The following is a 26,244-nucleotide window of genomic DNA, read 5'->3' as shown; positions in this document are numbered from 1 at the left end:
TTCATTTTTGGCCATAATTTCATCGCCTTGCTAAGGGCAAACTGGAAAGGTTTGGTGGCTGTGGTTTGGAAAACCTCAGAGGAGTATATCAAATTCCACAGCATTTTTAAATAACTCTGAATAGTCGACTTCCTGTTGAGTGGAGCCAAAAGGTATGAGGCTTCCAGGTGTTCAGCACAATGAGATCTATATGTGTACTGAGTTTCATATGAATACGTGCACGTATGTGTGAACTAAACTGCAAAGTTCTACTTGCTTTCTTTGCATTAATATTTTGGCAGTTTTCGAAAATAAACCCGCTCTGTGATGAGGAGTTTTAGGGGCATGTGGACAAGTCTTTTATAAAGAATATCTCTTTGGTTTTTAAACTCTAGTCTTTGCAACTTTAGGGATCTTATCAGCTTGTAACACTCCAAAGAGAAAGGAAAACTTCACATCATCACGACTCCTCTAAACCCTGTTAAACTGGAAAAATGAATTGCCTGCATTAACATGCTAATGACTGCAATATTAAAGAGCGGTTTAAAGAATAGCTTCGAGCAGCTGAAAAGTTTTTTTTCTCATTCACTAAGAAAATTTGTTTTTACATTGTTATGCAGTAAGTGTTCTACATTATTGGAACAACCTATATTATTGCTTAAATTGTCTTGATATTAAAGTGCTTTTCCATGACCTCAAAATTACCTCTCTACCAATAAATCAAATCAGAGCTGTAATTCAAAGCTGTAATAACTGACTGTGCAGTGATTTTGTGTTGCTACAGAAACCTGAGTTCAGCCGGAGAAGAAGCCAGAAAATATATGCGCTCCTGCGAGGGACTCGTAGACTCACTACTGTACGTCATCAAAGCCTGTGTCAGCACCTCTGATTTTGACAGCAAGGTAGGCACCAGAAGACACACATACTCACTCAAACACACAAACTCACACTTCGACATCATGTTCAATCAGTGAAGCCTGTCTGTCTCTCAGATTGTGGAAAACTGTATTTGCATCCTGAGGAATCTCTCCTATCGGCTGGAGCTGGAAATGTCACCCTCCTGGCTGACAGCCAATCAGGAGCTTGACGGATTAATGGGGTCAGAGTCACCCAAAAAAGAGGCAGATTACAGCTGCTGGGGGAGGAAGAGGAGGAAAAAGAAGAATTTACTCGAAGAGCAGGTGAGACTAACAGCGTTACAGAACCAAAAAGGGTTTATCAGCACTTTAAAGTAACTTTTTTGAACAGGATGAACAGTCAACTGATAACTTTTTTTTTCTCTTAGTGGGATGGTGTCGGACCAATCCCTGGTTTCTCAAAGTCTCCTAAAGGTGCTGAAATGTTGTGGCACCCATCTGTAGTGAAGCCCTATCTTACCCTGTTAGCTGAGAGCTCAAACCCAGCCACTCTAGAGGGCTCCGCCGGGTCACTCCAGAATCTCTCCGCAGGAAACTGGAAGGTGTGTAATTGAATTGAATAAAGGCATAATTATGGTACAGTCTGTGTCCATATAATTGTTTTGACATGAAATAAACCGCAGTAAGCATTAAATAACATATATACTAAGATATAAAGTCACTTTTTGAGTTTATAAATGTAAAAAAGCCACAACTTTTTTTCAAATAAATGTAAAATAAAACATGTAATATTTAGTTTAGCTATTGTTTTTTTTTAGGTGGTATATATTCAGTCTGTATCGTGTTATGCATTTAGGGGGAAAGTGCTCAAATCCTTTCTTTCTTTTCTAAAGAAACTTGCAAATTGTCGTATTGTGAAACTGTCATTTATATACACTCCTCCAAAAGTGGTGGGACAGTGAGGCCAGTTCCTGTTTGCTGTTGATTGAAAACATTTTGACTGGAGTTTGACATCAAAGGATGAATATCATACAAGAGATTTGCATACCAGCTATTATTTTTAGGTATTTACATCTGGATCTTACAAACAACACCTTTTGTTTGAACAACACCCATTTTTCATGTGAGCAAAATTATTGGAACAGATAGAATTAACATAGATCTAAATGAATAAGACTTAATATTTAGTTGCTGATCATTTGCTTTCAATAACTAAATAAATAAAAAACATCAAGCATGTGACCCATTGACTTCACCAACGTTTTGCATTCTTCTTTTCAATGCATTTCCAGGCTTTTAACGCAGCCTCTTGTTGTGTTTTGTTTACCCCCTCCAGTCTCTTTATTTTAGCAGGTAAAGGGCATGCTCTATGGGGTTTAGTCTGGAGATTGACTTGGCCAGTCTAATTTTCCAACTCCTTCCAACTTTCCACTCCACAGTTTTGTAATCCATTCGGCCGATCTCTGGGTCTGGCAACAGCACTTTTAGCTTAGCTTAACATAGATCATTGTATCCATTTAGACCAGTAGCATTGCGTTCAAAAAAGAGTTTCAATATTTTTCCTAATAAAAATAATCTGTGGAAAATAGTCCCCAGCTTGCCTTTGACACACTGCCTTTGCAAGCAAGTGGGCCTGGCTGTTTTCAGGTGCTGTGTGACCTGTGCTTTGTGTTTTAATCTGTTTTAATGACTTCTCTCTAAAGGTTTGTCTATGAGTAGATGGAGAGTGAGAAAATGTATTTTTTTGTGACACAGACTCAGAAAACACTTATTAGTAAATAATTCAAATATTTTCCCCAGACAGAGTAATTAATTTTGCTGAGGCTTTGTGGCAAAACTATTGCATGTGGAACTCTTCAGCTGCTGCAAGATACTGAACACAGTTGAGTCGTTCTCAGTCTCTCTTGTGTTTTTTCCACCATTGGTGCTCAACAATTTTTTCATCACTCATTGATGGATGTCTAAAATATAAAAATAAGGAGAAGCCGTAAACACAACCTGAACTGTGATGTGAAAATTGGCCTAGGTGGCGTAAAAAGTTGGGGTTCATCAGGCCTGTGTTTTAATTGCAGGGCTCTACATTTTAAATTGATTATTGCCTATAGATTAACACTAAAAAGCTGTCACTCTTTTCTTCATCATGATCTCTCAAAGTTCTGTTACAAATGAAGCTCACACTGCACAATTAGGTAATATATCATTAACGTTGTGTATACACGTATAATGAAAGGATTCAATTGTATAACTTAGCATGGAACAAAAACTGGCATGTAGCCTTTAGATATGAGAGAAATCAGCCTCGACCCGGGTGAAAGCCTTGAAGTCCTTCTTAGTCCTTCCTTAAATATGTACAATTTCTCATTTGGTAAGATAATTTATTAGATTTTCTTCAACTCAAAAATATTAATTTAATCTATATGGGTTACAGTGATAAAATTAAATATTGCAGGTTAGCAATTCACAATTGGTTGGTTTTTGTTTTGTTTTTTACCCATAGACAGCTCTCTGGTTTACATGTTGATTACACCTCTTAACTACAAATTAAGTTTAAACTGGCAAAAACCCAAATCTGAAACTGAGCATAGATTTTCGGTGCTAAGTATTGATTGAATAATTATTGTGATAGGACATATCTGGGCAACAAAATTCACCTGTCACATGTTCTAATACTTTTGTTCACATAAAAAATTGGTGGGTTCAAACAAAGGGTGCTATCTTCCAAGTTGTGTGTCAGATCCAGATGTAAATACCTGGAAATAAAAGCTGACATTTAAATATCTTGTTTGATATGCATATTTTCATGTCAAACTCAGATGTTTTCAGCATTTCAGTTATAAGCATTTGATCTGATTGTGTCTGTAGTTTGCAGCATATATTCGTGCAGCGGTGCGTAAGGAGAAAGGTTTGCCTATTCTGGTGGAACTACTGCGCATGGATAATGACAGAGTGGTGTGCTCCATTGCCACAGCACTCAGAAACATGGCCCTGGACGTGAGGAATAAAGAACTGATCGGTGAGAGTAGATAAACCAAGATAAACATGTAATATATTTTACTCATCTTATTACCTTTATTTTTATGCTTTATACAAAACCAATTGTGTCAAAATTGCTTCACAGCCTTACACATGACAATAGTGTAAATAATACAAACAAAAACTAAAAATCCATCATCCATCTCAGACTTATGTTCTTCTCAGACTATGCTCTTCCCTGAGTTCTTTCTACACATGCTGTTTGCAGTTTCAATGTAAAGAAGCCCAAGCATGTTGATTGATGTTGGTTGTGTTTCAGGAAATACGCCATGCGGGACCTGGTGAACCGTTTACGGGGAAACACTACACAGCTGTCGGATGATACGGTGGCGGCAATCTGTTGCACGCTGCATGAGGTCACCAGAAGAAACATGGAGAACGCTAAAGCCCTGGCAGATGCGGGTGGCATTGAAAAACTTGTTAACATTACCAGGGGCAAAGGAGAAAGGTAAGCCACTGTTGTGAATGCAAAACAAACAAACTTTGATGCTTATTCATCTTTGTCATATAGACTTTCGATACTTCACCAGTGCATACACATACTTTCTCTATCTTCACTTGTCTAAATCAGTGGCTCTGCACATTTTTTGTTTTGCACATGTGTTCACAGCAGATACTCTATGAAGGTGGTGAAGGCGGCCTCTCAGGTGCTGAACATGCTGTGGCAGTACAGAGATCTGCGCACCATCTTTAAGAAGGTGAGCGGCAGCACAGTAAGGCTACAGCTGCTCCACATCAGGGGCTGTCTGTGAGCTTATTTCTTCCTGTGTTTGAGCAGGATGGCTGGAATCAGAATCACTTCCTGACTCCTGTATCTACTCTGGAGAGAGAGCGCTTCAAGTCGCAGCCCATTCTACCATCGACCACACTACAGATGTCCCCTGTGCACCACACAGGTTACATGTCACACAGTTACACACAAACATATTTTTATTGTTCATTAAGAAACTAAACAAAGACTAACTTATGGCAGTTGGTTGATGGAGGTCTTATTTTAATATGATTGTTGAAAATCAGCTAAACATTCTGTGTATGTCAAGCATCAGTGGATCAGGACAAACTCTGAATTTATTATACTATTAGAAAACTATTTTTTGGCATTATTGGTGATTTGATTGCACAGGCACTACTGGAAGAGAGCTAAACCAGAGTCATGTCATGTCACTTGGCAGCACCTTTGAAACACCTCTCAGGCATTCAAGGGCAATTCCTTTTAACCAGTAGATTCCAATCACTTTGAAACATCAAATTCTCCAAAACTGTTCAAAGCTTACAAGTAAATTTCATATTTGATATCACTAATGAAATCTGACAACTGTCTTATAAATGCCATAAATTGACAGGTTTCGCATTAGATCCATGTATTCAAGAAGAGAGAATGTCCAACATATACAGATGCATCTCAATAAGTGAAATACTCAAAAAATTGTAATACTTCATAAGACCAATTTAAAAAAATTGAATTTAGTGAATTGTTGGCCTTCTGGAAAGTATGTTTATTTACTGTACATGTACTGAATACTTGGTAGGGCTCCTTTGCTTTAATTACTGCCTCAATTCAGCGTGGCATGAAGGTGTTCGGCTCTGCTGAGGTGGTATGGAAGCCCAGGTTTCTTTGACAGTGGCCTTCAGCCGTCTGCATTTTTTGGTCTCTTGTTTCTCATTTTTCTCTTGAAAATACCTTAATTAGGTCTGATGAGTTTGCTGGCCATTGAAGAACACCAAAACCATGGTCATTTACCCAACGTTTGGTGCTTTTGGCAAAAAACTGGTCAGCAGAAGGAAGCATGAAGTCCTCCAAAAAATGTTGGTAAAAGGGGTCAGTCACATTGATTTTCAAAAAACACAATGGACCAACACCAGCAAAACATTGCACCCCAAATCATCACAGACTGTAGAAACTTAACACTGGACTTCAAGCAATTTGGGCCATGAGCTTCTCCACCCTTTCTCCAGACTCTAGGACCTTGGTTTCCAAATGAAATACAAAACTTGCTCTCATCTGAAAAAAAAAACTTTGGACCACTGGGCAACTGTCCAGTTCTTTCTCCTTAACCTGGGTAAGATGCCTTTGACGTTGTCTGGGGTTCAGGAGTGGCTTAACAAGAGGAATATGACAACTGTAGCCAAATTACTTCACACGTCTGTGTGTGGTGACTCTTGATGACTTGACCCTGCCTCAGTCCATTACTTGTGAAGTTCACTCAAATTCTTCAATCAATCGATTTTGCTTGACAATCCTCATAAGACTGTGGTTCTCTCGGTTGGTTGTGCATCTTTTCTTCCACACTTTTTTCCTTCCACTTAACTTTCTGTTAACAGGCTTGGAAACAGCACTTTGTGAACAGCTAGCTTCTTTGACAATGAATGTTTGTGTCTTACCCTCCTTGTGAAGGGTGTAAATCATTGTCTTCTAGACAACTGTCAGATCTGCAGTCTTCCCCATGATTGTGTAGCCTAGTGAACCAAACTGAGAGACCATTTTAATTTCTCAGGAAACCTTTGCAGTTGTTTTTAGTTGATTAGCTCATTGGCATGTCACCATATTCAAATGTTTTGATTACATTCAAAAATCACTGGCTAAAATACTAGTAAATATAAAAACAGAAAAATTAATACATTTAAAGGCGAAACTGAAGCTTAGCCTACCTCTCTCATTCTGCATGAATTCAAATGTTTCCATGTTCACAAAGTATCAGAACGGGCTAAATAATAATTTTGCATCTAGTGTAAACTAAGTTAAGTGCAATGTCAGTTTAGCAAAAATGTGTTGTATGTGTCCATGTTCTACACTATCCTACCTTTTTGTTGGTTTCAATCACACAAAAGCAGCATATTACCAGCTATCCATTTTCACATGTAATGCTTGGCAGTTTGAAATTATCCTCAGTTAAACTAATAGATACCTGTAATTATCGACCTTTTTCATGCCATTTTTAAAATGCGGATGGCTTTAAAATAATAAAAAATCTAACAATGAATATTTGAGGCCAATACATCGCTGTGCCCATTTATTTGTTTTTAAATGAACTGTATTTGTTTGTTTTAGCAGGCAGCACATTATCATCTCCCGCCATGCTGGGCATCAAAGAACACTCTGATCATCACCGAAGACACAAACTATGCAATTTTATAATTACCAAGGAGAAAATGGCATCAGTAAAAACAAAACTATAGGTATGAGAACTTCCTTCAACAAAGGTGACTGTTAACTTTACAAGGCAATTCATGAGTCCATAATGATTTCTATTAAAATTGTATTTAATGTAGTCCCCAAAGCTAAAACTTGTCTAAATGCTATTTCCTTAAGCTAAAATTGATCTGCCTAATTCAAACTGATTTTTTAAGCATCTGCAAAGGCTTCTCAGTGTTACACTTCCCTGAGCAGAGAGGGGTCAAGACGAGAACAGGTGAGGCCGCTGAACTCAACTTACCATCATTGCAACTACAATTTTCCATTTCTATTGAATTCTCATTACTGTAATTCACTAGCATTTTGAACAATAATTTTATTCTAGACTGCAAATGTATTAGTTCAAATGATGTAAAATACTGTTTTAGCTACTTTATACAATATCTATCTATACTGTGTTTAATGTAGTGTCTTAATTCAGTCACTTATGATGTTCCACTTGGTTTAGGATACTGCCTTATGAGGTGGGTTAACCTGGTTAATAAATATGAGCTTTTGTAGACTGCCCTGTTGACTGTCTATGACCAGATTGTTTTGTTTGTGTGCAGAAGGTGTATCGAACTGATGAAACAGGCCACAGAAACCATGATACTTACCGCACATACCTGCATTCACCTCATGCCTACGAGGACTCCTATCTAGAAAAGATGGTGCACTATTCTCCTGTTGATTACAGCCAGACACATGGCTTCAGGACCACAAGCAACTATGTGGATTTTTACTCTTCCACCAGGAGACCGTTACACCACAGTGAACATTACCAAGGATCCCCTGATTCCTGGGTATAGAGCTTCAGCTTACAAGCTGAGAACACAGAAATGCACATGGGAACACATTGTGATGAAATGTGAGAAGTGGATGCAAAGCATATGAATGTGATCAAGAATGTCTGGCAGAATGTTGGTTTAATGGCAATAAAAAATGAATCATGAACTCTGTATGTATGGGACCAGGGGTGCAAAAAGTGCAGTCCAGGAGAGTTGAGTTCCTACCCTGCTTTAGCACACATACCATAGTATTCCAATAAACCTAAGGATTGTATTAGCTGGATCAAATGTGTTTAATTAAGGTTGAAGCTGAACTCTCCAGAATCTGAGATTTGCACCCCAGGTGACGCGCTGAGGAAAAAAAAATTCTTTAGACTTAGGGCATCTAACCATGAACTTCAGTTTGTCAAAAAAAATAAATAAATGAATAAGGATTAAATGTATATGAAGGATTTCAGAGGGAGCATTGTACCTGTTGTTGTTGAGATTGTTAATGCTATGGAGTCTTGTACATATTGTTCATTTACTTTTAGAATTATTGGAAATAGCTGCCATGTGGTTTATGCTTTACTACACTGGTAAAAGCTCATGTCGTTAAATCTTGCAGACCTAAGTAAATAAACATACCATCAGTTCTAAATGATTAAAATCATTCTTGCTTTTTTTAAATTATGTGTTACTATGACAGTATTGTGCGTCAATTTAACATAGCAGAAATCCTGAAAAGGGCAAAACTGTTCATGTCTAAAAAACAAAAAAAAATCTATTGGGAGAAGCCAGGCTCAGTTGGGGCCAGTTCTCCTCTGACCAGACGCCCAGCACTTAACTTCCAGTTCAATTTTTAAATGCAGCTGTGTCAGATAGTGTAAAGGACTTATTGTGTTTGTGTGTGTGTGCATCTGGATTCGGTGATCTGTCCGCAGAGCACATCTAGGTGTTCTGGTCTCTGATGAACGTAATCTCTATGTGCTGATCTACCATGTAATCTGGATAAGAACTGACTAATATTAGCGTAGATGCCACTCTTTTTACAATGTCACAAATACATCAGATTTTATGAGGAGTGTTCCCGGTTACAGCCGATCTAATTAATGCAGCCTAGCAATCCTTAAACGGATTTGAATAATAAAAGCATATTAGTGTGTTATGTGTGGGTTAGGTTAAAAAAGATGTGTCTTTCATCTAGATTTAAACTGACAGAGTGTGTCTGCTTCCTGAACAGTGTTAGGGAGTTTGTTCCAGAGTTTAGGTGCTAGATAGGAAAAGGATCTGCCGCCCGCAGTCGATTTTGATATTCTAGGTATTATCAAATTATCAAATCTGATCTTTGATAGGGAGCCAATGCAGTGTTGACAGAACCGGGCTAATATGATCATACTTCCTAGTTCTGTTAAGGACTCTAGTGTTTTGGACATTTGGACACAAGTTTGTTCATTAAGCATGCCGAACAACCACCCAACAAAGCATTACAAGAATCTAACCTAGAGGTCATAAATGCATGAATTAACATTTCTGCATTAGACGTTGAAAGCATAGGTCGTAATTTGGATATATTTTTAAGATGGAAAAACAGTTTTATAGATGAAGAAAAGATTGCTGTCAAGCAGCACACCTAGGTTCCTAACTGATGAAGAAGGATTAACAAAGCAGCCATTAAGTGTTAGACTGTGTTCTAGATTATTACATGTGGTGTTTTTAGGTCCAATAATTATTTTTTCGAAATTTAGCATTAAGAAGTTATTCGTCATCCAATTTTTTATATTGACAATGCATTCTATTAGTTTCTCAATTTGGTTTATGCATTCTGTTAATATCTCAATTACAGCTAAGTATCATCAGCATAACAGTGAAAGCTAACACCATGTCTCCTGATAATATCTACCAAAGGTAACATGTAAAGTGTGAAAAGTAACAGTGCTAGTACTGAGCCTTGAGGAACTCCATATTTCACTTGTGAACGATATGATACCTCCTCCTTTACTGCTACAAACTGATGGTGGTCAGATAGATATGATTTGAACCATGCTAAGGCACTTCTAGTTTTCTAGTCTATCCAAGAGAATGTTGTGATCGATAGTATCGAATTCTGCGCTAAGATCTAATAGCACTAACAACCATGATCAGATGATAGAAGCAGGTCATTACTAATTAGAGATTAGAGATTGGTCTGTAATTTACAGTCTTTTTTTTTTTTTTTTTAAGTTTGGGGTCATGATGTGGTTTCTTAATGAGAGGCTTAACTACTGCCAGTTTGAAGTTTTAGGGGACATATTGGATGATTCAGACAAAAACATGTTAAAAGGGAAGAAAACGTTTATTTGAGAGTTATTAGAAGTATTCCTTTACCATTCCTTAATATTCCACTATCATTCCCAAGGTTTGGATCTATAGGCAAAACAGATTTTGTTGACATGAAGTGTTATAATAAGCTTATCATAAATTGCCTCGCTCAGGAAAGCTATCCTGTTCCAATAAGTAGGAAATACATTTTCAGCATATAAATAGGAAATCAGTTAATGAATTGAGATGCAAGTATTTGTTATGTCCTTCTCCATCAAAATAAAAAGCAGTGCACTTTAAAATTTTGTATGATATTTGTCCTGCTAAGGAATTTCTGAGATTAATTGTATTTCTTTTTTTCTTTTTTTTCAATTCTGCAATAATGATGTAGAAACTGTAGAGCAACTACTTTTTTATTATTATCTCGTTTTGGACTGAAGTATGTTTTAGGCATATTTTTGGACTGACGTGTTTTATAGGTATATTTTATTAAGAAAATATGCATATTTTGTTCTGTTAAGATTATGTTGAAATGCCAAAAAAAAAAAAGAAAAAATAATAAATAAATATTGTGTCAACAGGTTACAAGCAATATTATGAATTAAATTCAACAGATACTAATGTAAAATAAGATGCTTACAAATAATACACAATTAATAAAATAGCACAAAAACATTAAGTAAAACTTAAACAAAAGAAGAAATAAACCCAAAACATAGAGATTAGAGATTGGTCTGTAATTTACAGTCTTTTTTTTTTTTTTTAAGTCTTTGGGGTCATGATGTGGTTTCTTAATAAGAGGTTTAACTACTGCCAGTTTGAAGTTTTAGGAACATATCCTAATGACAATGATGAATTAATAATGGTCAAAATAGGATCTAAGACTTCTGGAAGCAAATCTTTTAATAGTTTAGATGGAATAGGGTCTAGCATAGACCTTGTTGCTGGTTTAGATGATTTAACAAGTTTATACAATTCTTCTTCTCCTGTAATAGAGAAAGAGTGTAATTTTTCCTCAGGAGATCTATAGCTCACTAACTGATGTGAAACTGTAGTTGATGGCTGCATAGTTACAATTTTATCTCTGATAGTATCAATCTTGGATGTAGTTCAGTCATTACTGCTATACTCTTGGGGAATGTAAGCACCTGTTGATACTTAATTTTTTGTTAATTTGGTCACTGTATTGAATAAATACTGTGGACTGTGTTTGTTTTTTTTCTAAAAGAGACGAAAAATGATCAGATCTAGCAGTTTTAATGCTTTTCTCTATGATAGGGTACTTTCCCGCCATAATATACAAAATACTTCTACCAGCGCTACATTTTCCAGGTTGCTCTCTTTAGGGTGCGTGTGTTTTCATTATACCATGGAGTCAAATTGTTTTCTTTCATCTTTCTTAAATATAAAGAAGCAACTGTATCTAAAAGTGCTAGAAAAAGGAGAGTGCATAGTTTTTGTTACATCATCAAGGTTTTGTGCTGCTTTTGCTCAATAGGATGTGCTAAGGAATTGAGATAAGTCAGGGAGATTACTTAGAAAGCATTTTTTTTAACTAATGGTTCTACCATACTTGTAATAAGGTGCAGAGTTTACAGGTTTAGCTATACAGAGTTCGCACAAAACTAGATAGTGATCTGAAATATCATCACTTTCCTGCAGCATTTCAAAACCATTAACATCAATTCCATGTGACAGTATTAAATCTAGAATATGATTTCGACAATGAGTAGGTCATGACACGTGTTGTCTAACCCCAATGGAGTTCAGAATGTCTAAGAAAACTAATCCTAATGCATCTTCTTCATTATCAACATGGATATTAAAATCGCCTACAATATATTACAAGTAAAGTGCATGCTATACGATATCTGGCCATTTTTGAGATTTTGTAAGAGCTCCCCTGTGCTCCTGTGAACAAACAAATCAATTTATGTAATAAAAACAATGCAATAACATTTTTTTGGCATGTTGGAAAGACCTGAACATTTCCCTACTTTTGAAGGCTCCACAGTTGCTCCCAACTTGTGGTGTTACAAATTACTCTTGAACAGTAATTTGCTTTCTTATAGGCAGTGTTGCCAGTTTACCTGTTTTGTAGCTAGATTTAGTGATTTGCCCATCCCTTTTGAGACTTTCTTTTATTATTATTATTTATTTATTATTTTTCAAAAGGTTAGGGACGTTTAGTGTCCAGTTTTAGCTACTTTCAATAGACCTTTTTGTGGTTCTCTGCTCTTCAAATTAACCAATGAAGACTTCCACTGCTGAGAAACACGGAAACGTAAAAAAAAGATCCATTGATAGCATTTGGCAACACATATTATAGGTAAGTCATTTTTCTCTGTTCTGACCAGTAAAACAACATTGAAATCGCATGTACTTTTAAAGAGATTTCAAATGTACACTTAAATATATAGGCTGTTTCCTAATGAAAGCAGTTTTCTCCCCCTTTCTCCTTTTGGAAAAAAAAAATGTATTCCTTCAGGGGCCATAAGAATATTATTCTGTTTCCTTAACAATATCCCCTACAACCGATCCAAAACATACTCTTCTCTCGTCTCTCAGCATAGTTCTAATAATGTTTACCTGACATTTTACCAACATGCATTATCAGTTGTTTGATTAGTGTTTTACCAAATTCCACTTAAAATGAATAAAAACGGGGATTGATGGATAAGCACCACAATTGAATGTCATTGTCCTTGCGTAAATCCTGTACAGTTTTGAAGCTAATCTACGCATGACAAAGCTATTTACAGATTTGCATTAATTCCTCCTGCACTTCCGCGCGTCTGCATCTGCACACTATTGGCCTCTTTACCAGCTTGGCACCTCCTCCAGTTTCTTGTAAACGTACACTACTGCTGTTGTACATCTGCGTGTGTTTTAGGTTCCCTTTCGCTTTTCCTCTAAGCATACTGACACACAAGGAAACAAACGACGTATGCCGTACGTCGTTTGCTATTAAAGCAAAAACTTTCAGTAAGATCATACTGTCTGTAAACTTTATACAGCTAATCATAATTTGAAAACAAAAGAATGATGAGCACTTTATCCCGTCTGTCTGTGGTCTTACTGCTTTATATCGTCACAGCAGGTGAGTTTCTTTCATAGTATGCTTTAGGGGGCTATACACGAATCCTCGGTATTATAAGTGGAAAAAAAACAAAACGTTTAGGCTGCTAGTTCGTGTGTTCGTATTTTTTTAACACTGCGTTGTTACTTATACTTTAGTTGAGGTATTAAGCACTAGGCTACGTCAGGGGAAAACCTGTCTGTATGACAGTAAATGTTCGCTGAACTTCCTGTTTCTGTGTTATTGGATGATTCAGACAAAAACATGTTAACAGGGAAGAAAACGTTTATTTGAGAGTTATTAGAAGTATTCCTTTACCATTCCTTAATATTCCACTATCATTCCCAAGGTTTGGGTCTATAGGCAAAACAGATTTTGTTGACATGAAGTGTTATAATAAGCTTATCATAAATTGCCTCGCGCAGGAAAGCTATCCTGTTCCAATAAGAAGGAAAAACATTTTCAGCATATAAATAGGAAATCAGTTAATGAATTGAGATGCAAGTATTTGTTATGTCCTACTCCATCAAAATAAAAAGCAGTGCACTTTAAAATTTTGTATGATATTTGTCCTGCTAAGGAATTTCTGAGATTAATTGTATTTCTTTTTCTTTTTCAATTCTGCAATAATGATGTAGAAACTGTAGAGCAACTACTTTTTATTATTATTATCTCATTTTGGACTGAAGTATGTTTTAGGCATATTTTTGGACTGATGTGTTTTATAGGAATATTTTATTAAGAAAATATGCATATTTTGTTCTGTTAAGATTATGTTGAAATGCAAAAAAAAAAAAAATAAATAAATAAAATAAATATTGTGTCAACAGGTTGCAAGCAATATTATTAATTGAATTCAACAGATACTAATGTAAAATAAGATGCTTACAAATAATACACAATTAATAAAATAGCACAAAAACATTAAGTAAAACTTAAACAAAAGAAGAAATAAACCCAAAACAATATACTAATGTACTATGCCAGGCTAGTAGCTGGGGATCAAGAAACACTGCACAAAAATGTAATATGCATGCACACAATGTCACCTTTTTCACAATATCATGTTTTTGCTGTTACCACACAGGCATGGTGTTCAAAAGCGTGCATTTTCAGGCCCTCAAAACAGAGAAGATACATGATGTTAACAAACATCTCTGAAGGAGAAAATTACAATTACAGTGTTTGCTTTAGTTGGGCTCTGTACCCTTGACTCTTTAACATTAGATATTGTTTAGCTGCTGCAAGTAAGTTAAACAAGCTAAGAGAAAAGGTGATCAGTTGGTGTTAGTTATATTTTGATGTCCTCATTGTTTGACCTTAATCACTGAATTTATTTAGAGCCTAATCTCTAAATAAGATTTACTTTAATAGCAGCACTTTAATACTACAGTATAAGATCTGGAGTTTTCAGTATAATCCAATTTTCTGCTAAAGTAAAAAATGTTGAATCAGAACGGTGACAAACTACATATTCAGATAAACAGATCAATCTGAACATCACAAAACACGCTAATAAAAATAGAATAAAACAAAAAGTATGAATAAAAGAAATTACAAACACAATTCTGCTTATATATAGGTTTTCAGTCAATAAATCAATAAAAAAAAACTATATTTTTATTTATATAGCGCTTTTAACAACACAGTTTTTATCTTTTAACGGATTTGAATAATAAAAGTGTATTAGTGTGTTATGTGTAGGCTAGGTTAAAAAGATGTGTCTTTAATCTAGATTTAAACTTCAATCCAGCCATTGAGAGCCTGCAGTCTGCTATGTATCTCATCACACGGGTAAGCACGGAGGGGACCAGAGTATATTGTACTATACATTTATTACATGTGAATCCTTGGTCTCCGACAGAGAGAGATAAACAAGTGGTGCAGGTGACAATGCAAGGAGAAGTCATTTACTCACCATGAGTAAAGGAAGATTTACTTACCGCTTTTGTCTGATGACCCTGTAACAAACGTGAAGGATAAATGAAATGGACCAGAAAAAAACAACAACAATATGCGCGAAATAAAAATGATTAAAAGCAAACAATCAACAGTAAAACTAGTCAAATTAGTTTGATAGATATGGGTTTGATAGATGCTAGGTTGATAAAATGCGGGGAATTAAGTTACACTGGTCACTTCAAGGATAAACAGAGGGTGATAAACAGAAGAGCGAAGCTACACAGAGCTACAAACACAAACCTCTCAGCAGACTCTCACCAGATATGGTTTTACAGTGTAGTAAAAGCAGGTTAAATTTTAATTAATTGTTTTTTCAATTGTTTCCCATTTAGGTAATATAGTTTTGATTTGGTTCATTTTTTTGTAAGTGGTAGTGTGTACTGCAGTAAAGTGTTGTGTCTGCCATCTGTTTAATCATCTATATGTTTGTGTGTTTGAGTGTTGTCAGAAAAGGTTCCAACCCCCGAGAATGTGAGAGTGATATCTTTGGACATGGGATTCGTTTTAGAATGGGATCCACCACAAAGCACCAAGAATAAACTCTTCAACTACACTGCTGAAATTAGGCAAGTTACAGTTCAAGAGCCAGGTCAAGGGTGATCATTGTTTGCTAAAGAAGGTTTTAACAAATGTAGCTTAGTCTAGTATTTGTAGTAGTAGCAGCAGCAGCTTGACAGTATTTAATTTAATACTAAGCATTTTTAAATACCAGAATTTCTTGTCAGGTCTTTTAAAAGATAACTGTCTTTGTACGAAAACATTTTAATCATGTACAAAAAGCAGTGGTGTACAGAAGGGTGTAGAAGCAGTCTTTGTATAACGCTGTGTTGACCTAGGTGAAAGGTTATATATTTTTTTATTAATATTTTTTTTCCCTGTAGTGGATGGAATAACATATATGAGCCAGTGTGTCTAAGCAGCTCATCACTAAGCTGTGATTTCACTGACAACATTTCTATTTTTGGAACCTACCAACTTCGTGTTCAGGCTGAGCTTCATGGAGAAACATCTGATTGGGTGGAAACTAAACATTTATCGGTGGATCAAATAAGTGAGTCATCTAATTTGTCTATTTATGCTTATTGTGCCTTTTTTGGCAGTATTATTAAGTGAGTCATTCCACAAAAATTTGGCTAGCCATTCTAGAACACAATTAAAATGTTTTAGTGGACCTAAAGCTAAATCAATTACCACTGGACTAATGTTCATTAAATGGTTGTAGCAAGTCATAATGTAATAAATATGTATAACATCATTTAATATGTATAACATTATTATTATAAAATGTTTATAACATAATAACATACAGGAGGGCGCTATTGAGGTGCGCATGGAGTAGACATGTTTTATCGAGCTCCTCCAATTAGTTGTCATTCCTCGTTTTTACTTTGTATGCCAGTGCTATGAACTTTTACTTAACTTCTACCTACTTGGCCTAAATTTTGATACAAGAAAATGCCTTTAAAACCAACGAAAGCCCCAAAAAGCTCTAAGGAGTTCTATGTTAATTATTTTTGGTTTGTTTGTTTTTTCCTGGAGTGCCTCACTTCAATGTATTATTTCACCTTTAATTGTTTCAAAGACTGATGACTAATGTTTGTATCACCTTAGTATAGTTCATCAATGTAGACTGAGGGCCAACTGGATATTTCAGGTTTACCAGGCTTTATAACAGGTGCTGATTTTACTGTTACTTGGACTCTCCTCAAAGCCACCTCCTGCAGTTACTTCAACACAAACAATTTACAATTTAATCTAGAATCTAAATATTTGGTAGATATTTGGAGACTTCAACATCCAAAAGACAGAGATTACGCATTTTATTCATGTTCAAAAATCCTAGACTAGAATTGATTATTTTTTATTAACGTTCAAACTGATGCCTAATATTAGTAATTCTAAATATCATAATATATTGTTATCTCATAATAGCCCAGTTACTCTCCAACTTGAAAGTATTTTGCCAAAGTGAAATTACTGTTGGTGTTTCAACCCAATGTTAATCAAAGATTCAACCTTTATGAAATTGATGAGTTAAAAAGTTTTTTTTAATTTTTTACATGTGCTTAACAGAATCAAATTAAACACTGAAAGCTAGAAAGCTAGATCTCCCTAAGTTCTCCCATTTACAAAAACCTACTGATTGCTGAGGTCTTGGACTTATTTTTAAGCATTGTTATTGGGCAGTAAAGACCAGGGCTCTCACTATTTGGCAAAAGAGCATCCTGGATGATATGACATCTGAGACCAGTATTTTATGGGTTTGTGCAAAGGCTATGCCAGTGCCAGAGTCCTCTCCCAGCTCTGTAAATCTATCAGTAAATTAGGAATTTTGTGCTGAAAAATGCTTTGGAGATTTTGAATCAGATAAATACATTTTATATATATATATATATATATATATATATATATATATATATATATATATATATATATATATATATATATATATATATATATTTTTTTTTTTTTTTTTTAATAAACTTTTATTAAAAAGTATCAGTCAATACGCTAATATCATGTAATTCTACATTTGAGCCTTCTCAAATTGATGGTACTTTTTCAGGATGAAGGAGAAAATGTTCATATGTTGTATATGAGCTTTAGAAATAGAGAATATTTTTCACAACTTAGAAGTAAGTTTATACTGCCACAGTCAAATGCCATTATCTGCCAATTTCCAATACCTACACATACAATATGTTAAGAAAAATATTCCAGTTTACAAATAAGCCTGAAAATCACAATATTCGTAATCTTTTATCTTCTAAATCTGAAAACAGACATCTGGTATCTTTGCAACATCCGTAAGCACTAATAATTCATCATATTCTTTCAACTCTTTTTACCTTTTCTGACCCACTTCAGGTCAAAGGCCTGGTTTTACAGACTGGGTTTAGATTAAGAAAGGATTATGAAATAGGACATTTAAGTATTTTATCTTGAGACAAAACAAAGGCCCTGATATATTGATGACTGTGAAACCGGGCGATAAAGTCTCTAATGAGATGCCGAGTTAAATCAGTTTTGTATTTAATTCTGTTTAATAATATGTGTTTTGTTTCTGCAGCTAAAATTAGCGCTCCTCGTGTACAACTGAGAAGCAGAAAAGGACAAACAGAAATTGATATCACTGATCCTCTTCTAAAAAAAAAGAACTTGAGGGAAGTCTTTGATAATATTTCCTACCTCATCCGTTTCTGGAAAAATGGAGAGACTAAAAAGGTAATGAATGCATTGACATCTTAAAGTTTTTGGGCTTCAAAGCAAAACTAACCTTTGGGGCTCCACAACACACCATGTTAAAAATTTAAAAAGAAGATTTTTATTTAAGATTTTTAAGTAACATGCAACTAATGTCATAGATGAGACTGGGTGAAATTAGATATTCAGACTGCTATGTGAACATATCTATCAGCAAGCAACCGGTATCATTTTATGACATGTTCTCTTGCTGTTTTTGCTGTAACAAGCATAGTTACAGCAGCTAGAGAAAACATTGTGAGGTTGAGAGTCAAATTGCCTGCTGATCTCAATAAGACGTTTTGAACATGTATGACAGAAATAAAGTCAGTTGTATAATAAGTGAAGCTGGTAATGCTGTTTTTGGAGCTTTTTAATGAAGCTGGTTTCATCAAACAAAAGTTGTTTGTTACTTTTAACCAGAATTTGACATTGAGCAACAATTGAGTTGAGATGTCCAATGGGAAGCTTCTAACTTAAATCTTCATTAAAATGTTATGGGATAATGTTGTAATAATGTTATAAAATAACAATTTTAGAATGTTTTTAGAGAATGTTAGTCTACATTTTTAGGAGAATATTCTGGGAACTAAAATAAAATTTGCCTCTGAAAACATCTCTAACTGGGATAGTGTTAAAAGGATAGTTCTGATTACTTATCTTCATGTCTTTAAAACAAAAATTCTACATTTAACAGAGTTTTCTTCTAGAACAAGAAATGTAAGAAGTATGTCGTTAAAACAGCCCATCAATGGTTTATAAATAATTTTACAAAGTTATGAAAACACATTTTATGTGTAGAGAAATCAAATATAATTTGTAAAATGTTTACAAAATTTTGTAAAAATATATATTTTTGCAACTATTCTAGTTATAAGCAAACAGTAATGAAGCAACATGCTACAAAAATGCCACTCAAATAGTTTTTTCATTAAATGAAATATTTGTCATCTGCATAGACAATCACTTTGCCCTAGACTTGAAGGTTGTTATTGGGACTTTATTGGGACGTCTGACTATTAAACCAACAGGCACTTTAATGACATTGCATTTTAAATGCATAGACTTTAACATGGAGGTGGTCCCCGCTTTGCAGCTATAGCAGCGTCCACAAGACTGTGGAGTTTTTCTGTGGAAATGTTTACCTGTTTATCCGATAGAGCATTTCTGAGGTCATACAGTTGGATAAGTGTTGGACAAGAAGGCCTGTCTTACAATCTCTGGTCCAGTTGAACCCAAATAAGTTTGAAAGGGATTGTGTGGGCCAGTCAAGAACTTCCACCCCAAACTCATCCAAGCATATCTTATGGACCTTGCCTTGTCCACTGGAATATGAAAGGGCCTTCCTAAATCTGAAGCATTAAGATTTCCTTTCACTTAAATAAGGGGCTGAGCCTAACTCCTGAAAATCAGGCCCATAATATTATCCTCCCTGCCCAAACTACTCAATGCATTTAGGCGGGTAAGGTTCTTCTAGCATCTGCCAAACCCAGAATTGTTCAACAGACTACTATTCATGATTCCAGACTCTACTCCACTCCAGCTAACACATGACACTGTTCTTGGTGAACTACACGGCCATGGAAACCCACTGCATAAAGCTCCTGCTGATCTCCTATCAGAAGCAAACAAGAAATTTGTTTTGGTTACATAAGCATCAGGACATTTCCTGCTTAACATGTCTTTGTTTTTATTCTCAACAGGAAGAACTAATAAGAGAACAAAACAGAGTTATGTTACCAAGACTGGAGCCACTTGTAAAGTACTGCTTTGAAGTAGAGATTCTGTATTCAAACAATACAAGTCAGACCAGCAACGTCACATGTTTAACCAACACCCAAAGCAGTAAGCAAACCAGCTGCATGTTTACAAAATGATGTTTGCAGTGTTGTACACATTTACTGAATGTAACCCTTGATTTTAACATCCTGTGTTGTTACGTCTGCTCAGATGAAGTTGAACCGTGGCTTATAGCAGTTGTGCTCCTGGTCAGTTTTCTGGTGGTGTTAGTTGCTGTTGTCCTGATCTTTCTGGTTGTGTGGTTTGGCTATAGAGGATGCAGAATAATCTTCCCTGATGCTGAACTGCCAGAGGACCTAAAAAGGGTAAAGAAAGAATAAGAGAGGCAAAGAATAATGAACTGCTTTCTGTTACTCACTTTCTCTGCCTATTCTCTTAAAGTTTTTGTCACAACGTTCCAAGTCTTCGATACTTTCAACCATTCAGGAGAGCACGGTGAAGGAGTACTTTTGTGAGCTGAGGATATTGCACAAGGAGCCAAACAGTTGTCTGGACAGTCAGCAGATAGAAGGACCAATAAGGATTCAGACACATAAGAACGAGTGTTGCATAGGAGCCAACATAAAACAGAGCAGTGAGGAGAAATCTGAAAAGATTATGACAACAGAACAGAGCCTTTGCTTGCTAAAATGAGACTGTAGTAGTACTGTTCTTATAATCAATGATTATTGATCATTTATTTTTAGCTATTCTGTGAAAAAGGCAAAAGAAATAAAATATTATAAAATAAAATGACTTTTTAATAAATGCTGTTTTTCATTTGATGCCTAGTGTATTGGCACTGTGATTATTATTTCAGAGCAAGCATTTGTGCAATGCAGAAACAAACCTTGAAGTAGCAGAATAGCTTATGCTTTCTGATGATAACTTGTTTTATATCTTGCTGGTTTTAGATAGGGATGGCTGACTTCAAGATTTTTCACAACACTGCTCGAAATGCGCAGTGTTCAAAGCTAAGTCAAATAAAATTTAAATAAAATATGCCAAAAATAAATAAATAAATATATATATATATATATATATATATATATATATATATATATATATATATATATATATATATATGTATATGTATATATATATATATATATGTATGTATATGTGTATATATATATATATATATATATATATATATATATATATATATAATGATATATAATGACAATGGAGAATTCTTTGAGGTACCAATCACTGAAAAAAAAAATGATTTTCTCTTATATAGAATGTCTTGATTGTTCCAAATGAAGTACCAGTGCAGAGAAAGTGTGCTTAAAGATTAATTTTCATGCAAGTAATTCCTGTTTATGAAATTTAGATTGTATTCAGATCAGATATTACAGCTCAATAGGAAAGGCAGACCATCTAAAGACCACTGAAAAGAAGTAATTGTGGATAAAAGTCCAGATTGAGTTTGGATTACACAAAAACTACCTAGTCCAATTGTTTTTGAAAGTGTTCTTGAAAGAAGAGAAATCAAGGAAATTGAACCCACCATACTCATACATGTTCATTATTACTTAATGTTTTTCCCAAACAAAATTACCATTTTATCATCTGATTTACAAATTCAGTTATCCACATAAACAGAGTGCAATAGATAAATCGTTAATAGATATTAATTTAAAAAAAGAAAGAAGCTGTCCTCCCGAATCAAGTATTAACCTTATGTTGTGTTGGAAATGCATTTACCAAGACCAGGAGATTGCATTGCTGTAATCATCAAGAAGTCTTCAAGAACATCTCCAAGAAATCTACCTAAGGCCCAGCATAGTGGAGTGTGTGTGTGTGTGTGTGTGTGTGTGTGTGTGTGTGTGTGTGTGTGTGTGTGTGTTGGTTTTTGTGGTTTACAAGGACTTTTGACCTGAATACGTACCAGCATTACAAGGACATTTGGGTTTATGAGGACAGGGACCATGTCCTTATAATTCCGACAGTGTATATGCCTTTCTCTATGTCCCAGAGTTTCCTCTCAAATTTTTCGCGCTATGTCCTAATATACCACAAAACCATGAAATTTTACTATACACAGTGTATCCTCTGAGCTCGTGAGTGCGCCCTGCAGCCCGGACGCGGTACTACAACTACGTCTTGAAAATTTGCATATTTTACGCTTGTGTAAGTTTGGAGGGCGCTGATTGGCTAATCGCGAAAACAAGATGGCGCCGGTGGGCGTGGTTACAATTTGCCGAAATTTTTAACTTTGAAGAAGTGAGTTGCAGTTTAATAATTGTTTAAATATTATTTTTATCATTTATCGACTGTGTGAGAATATACATTCATAGGGATCCTGCACGTATTCCTTAAAGTTATCATTATAAAGTATATGAGTGACTTGCAAGCTGTAAGCATAGCTGTAATGCTATTAATATAACATTAATCCTAACTGTAAATTTAACACCAAGGCTTATATATGGTTATGTAAATACATATTATTATTGTTAATAGCAATAATAGTAATATCAATACAACCCGTTCACGTGCGTCAATCAGAGCTAGCGTGACGTTTTGTAACTTCCTGTTTGATCCTGACGGAATCTCTGCACCTAGAGAAGACACCTGTGATGTGAACCTGTTTGAGACGACCATTATATGAAAGGTAAGTTATGCTGCTGTTAAACCGTTTCTCTGAGAGTTTGTAGCTCAGTTTGTGAGTGTTTCGTGGGATCTTTGCGGCTTGGTTTAAGAAGCGGCTCGTTAGTTAGAAAGCGGCTAGCGCATGATGCTAACAGCGCTAACGAATTTACACTAACTGTCCGTCTATAATTTTAACTGCTTTTCATTTTTACTGTAACTGTAATAGAACATAGACTGGCCATCATAATAATGTGTTGTCATGACTACAGTCTGTGAAGGGGAGGGGCTTCCACTGAGTACAGTGTCCTGACATGCCTGTAATGTTTAATATTGCTATAGTTTGTAAAATTATCTTTATTTGTTTAGTGCTTTATGGAATAGATTGTCAAATCTTTATTTTTATTAAAGCAGACACATCAAATGATGGCTGAAGTGAAAAGGAGAAGGAGAAAACTGAAGCCAGTTGATGAGGCCATACAGTTTTCACTACTACAGAAAGACCAATCTGGTCTTGAAGGAAGATTCATCAATGATTTTAAAGGCAAGTTAAATGTTTTGATTGAACCAAGTTAAAGGTATAGTTCACACAAAAGTTAAGATTTTGTCATCTAGTCACCCTCAATTTTTTTTTCTCAAATTTGTGTAAGTTTCTACCATGTGGTGGGCACAAAAAAAGATATTACTAACCATTTGATGGCTAGTAAGGGATGACAGAATTTTGTGTGTGTGAACTATAGTGAGCTAGTGACTATGCCTAGTGTAATAAAGTTGTCTCAGGTTCATTATATGTTGTTCTCACTGCTGTTGTTGTTTAGGGAGAGGTGTGTTTGAGAAAGGAGATTTCCTGCTGGAATATAGAGGGGACCTCATAGATAAAGAAGAATGTGAACGGAGGCAAAGGATATATCATGATGCACTTAAAGTTTATATCTTTGAGTTTCGCTATAATGGAAAGCTTCTCTGGTATGTAAAAGTTGTTGATGTACATGTTTATTGATAATTAAATTATATAATTTAAAAAAAATGGTAGTGGACATGTCTGTGGTCTAAGTGCATATTTTGCTAAAATGATCAGTTATGTGTTTTCAAAGCTTAGTGATGACTGTTAAATGATTGCTGATTACAAAGCATATGATGACGTTTTCAGGACTGATGTTGTCTGTCATTTGTTTAGCATTGACGCAGCCCGGGATGATGGTAAACGATGACCATATGAACCCAAACAGCAGGATGAGAACTATCTCTGTGGATGGAAAACCTCACTCAAAGAGCATCTGTCCTGGTGAAGAGAGAACTGCTTCTGACTGGCCATGGCGATGCACGGTACTGAAACCTCTAGACTGTCAATTCTGATTTATTGTATTATAGTAAAGATTAAATGTCATTTATTACTAGGGCTGAATGATTAGTCAGATGCAATGGTAATATGCATTTTGTCAGTAAAGCTGGTTCTGTGATTGGTTGTTAATCTTCTTCATGTGCTTTCAGATATAGTGCCATTTAATACACAGAGCCATAGATCGCTGACAAGCTACACAATATCACATTCATAATCGATGCTGACGAGATGCACATCACAATCCCATGTGATTTATTGTGCAGCCCTAGTTGTTACCCAAGTTAATGTTAGTGACTTCTTAACCATTACATTACAAGCATGTTCATTCCAGTATGTCAGGTTGTGTTTACACCTGTATTATGAGGACCCAGTTTTATGAGGACCATCAGAAGAACATACACAAAATGTGACACCAAGACCATATTCTTTTGTGATGTCCTAATAAAACTGGGTCCTCTTAATACAGGTGTAAACATACACAAAATGTGACACCAAGACCATGTTTACACGTGTATTATGAGGACCATCGTAAGAACATAGATAAAATGTGACATCAAGACCATGTTCTTTTGTGATGGTCCTCATAACACGAGTGTTAACATACACAACCTGATATACTGGAATGAGCGTGCATGTAATGCAATGCAAGAAAAGTCATCAACATTATCCTGGATGACACTTAAATAATGAAATACTGATTTGAAATATTGAAATCTTAAAATATTGTAAAAATTGTTATTTTGTATGTAACAGATAAAATATCAGCAAGATTATGAAATGTACATATAATTTCTATGCATGTTTTAAATCAGTATTTCATGAACGCATTTATGTCTCAATCAATGTTACAAATGTCTAATTAAATATATGTGTTCTTCTGTACAGAAAATGAAAGCGAGCCAGAAACTGAAAAACCACGAAGAGGGCAAAAAGTGGCATGGTCAAATGTTGAAATTACAGCTGTAATGAAACCTTTTAAGTCCCATGTAAATAAAGGTAAACTGGCCACATGAACTGAATGCCAGCAGTGTAAGACTGCTGAAGATCCTGTTTTGGCAAGGCGTAGTGCTCAGAACATACGGGATTTTGTTAGAAATCGAGGAATTAGCCTAAAAAGGAAAATGCAAAGTAAGTAACCTAACAGTACATCCTGTGTCTCTTTTGATGCCGTTCTATTGTAATTAGCACATTGGTGGTTGGTGCCTAAGGTTTTTGTTTATTTGTTGAAGTTATTAAAGTTCTTCTAAAACGCATTGGTCCCTCTAATGTTGTGTATTGTGTTTAAGATCCGGTACTCTTTAACCACCTCAGTCCTGGTAATGCAGCATAGTGACCCGTGTGTGTGTTGTGTAAGGTCATGTACCAGTAAAACACCCTGGTCCTTGTAATCCAGAGAACTGACATGTTTGGTGTATTGTAAAGTGAGTGTCCTCATAAATCAGTCAGACCCTGTAAATCATAATTATGAAAGGGTGGGAACATTTTAGGGGCGTGGCAGTCCTTGTGTACCACCAAAATATCAGATTGTCATATTATCCATTTTATTGGTTGTAAAGAAAATCCAAAGTGATATTTGTGTTCTGCAGAGTAAAACAAAATTTTTGATAATTTTATCATCTCTGTAGGACATTGGGAAAGAGGTGTCCCTTAAACCACCATCCAACTGGTTTGGCCTTCAATGTCTTGCTAAACCACAAAAACCAGTATGTGTGTGTGTGTGTGTGTGTGTGTGTGTGTGTGTGTGTGTGTGTGTGTGTGTGTGTTTGTGTGTGTGTGTATATATATGTATTTATTTTATTTTTATTTATTTTTTTTGCGACTGAAGATTAATAGTGGCTGTCTACTCAGTATTAAAAGTTTCGATTAGTGAAGCACTTTAGCAATAAAAATATGCAGTCAATCAACTATAGGACAACTCTGACTGAGATTCGGTGATATCAAGGCTGTGATGTGATCGGTTATTGAGTTACATGTGATCCATGTTGACCGTTGTGCTTTCTCCAATGGCTAAACCACAGACCCTCATATCTCACACCTGTGTGTAGGTTATATTAAACTTTCTGTGTTATGAAGAACCAACCAGCCAACCAGCTATGAGGTGAATTCAAACAGGAACAAATTTCGATTTGAAAGAAAAC

The 26,244-nt window shown here is 35.4% G+C and overlaps 1 protein-coding gene, 1 long non-coding RNA gene and 1 pseudogene across 3 annotated transcripts; all 3 read left to right on the top strand.

Moving 5' to 3' along the window:
- Positions 1 to 8,472, top strand: part of LOC122351661 — a 326,230-nt pseudogene extending 317,758 nt beyond the window's left edge.
- Positions 8,473 to 12,982: 4,510 nt separating this feature from the next.
- Positions 12,983 to 20,928, top strand: LOC122351658 (interleukin-10 receptor subunit beta-like). Of its 2 annotated transcripts, none has more exons than XM_043248884.1 (7): positions 12,983 to 13,209; positions 15,599 to 15,716; positions 16,032 to 16,201; positions 18,221 to 18,375; positions 20,097 to 20,238; positions 20,344 to 20,498; positions 20,575 to 20,928. In XM_043248884.1, exons 1-7 carry the CDS (start codon positions 13,152 to 13,154, stop codon positions 20,824 to 20,826), a joined length of 1,050 nt encoding a protein of 349 aa, XP_043104819.1. In that variant the 5' UTR covers positions 12,983 to 13,151; the 3' UTR covers positions 20,827 to 20,928. The 2 variants fall into 2 exon arrangements, with proteins under 2 accessions (XP_043104819.1, XP_043104818.1); XM_043248883.1 differs by having other exon boundaries at positions 12,984 to 13,209; positions 15,590 to 15,716.
- A 2,654-nt stretch (positions 20,929 to 23,582) lies between these two features.
- LOC122351666 lies at positions 23,583 to 25,548 on the top strand. Its single transcript, XR_006251785.1, has 3 exons — positions 23,583 to 23,730; positions 23,942 to 24,090; positions 24,992 to 25,548. It is a non-coding gene; the product is annotated as an uncharacterized LOC122351666 (long non-coding RNA).
- The last annotated feature ends 696 nt before the right edge of the window (positions 25,549 to 26,244 follow it).

Source organism: Puntigrus tetrazona, chromosome 9 (genome assembly GCF_018831695.1).
Source record: "Puntigrus tetrazona isolate hp1 chromosome 9, ASM1883169v1, whole genome shotgun sequence".
Classification (NCBI taxonomy): Eukaryota; Metazoa; Chordata; class Actinopteri; order Cypriniformes; family Cyprinidae; genus Puntigrus; species Puntigrus tetrazona.
This window is presented reverse-complemented; position numbering and strand designations above follow the sequence as displayed.

Bases quoted from the DNA above. Each gene is read 5' to 3' on its own strand.
- LOC122351658 (XM_043248883.1), top strand. From the start codon at position 13,152: ATGATGAGCACTTTATCCCGTCTGTCTGTGGTCTTACTGCTTTATATC. The intron at 18,376-20,096 runs GTAATGAATGCA...TATTCTCAACAG, and splicing joins AAAATGGAGAGACTAAAAAG to GAAGAACTAATAAGAGAACA. The intron at 20,499-20,574 runs GTAAAGAAAGAA...ATTCTCTTAAAG, and splicing joins TGCCAGAGGACCTAAAAAGG to TTTTTGTCACAACGTTCCAA.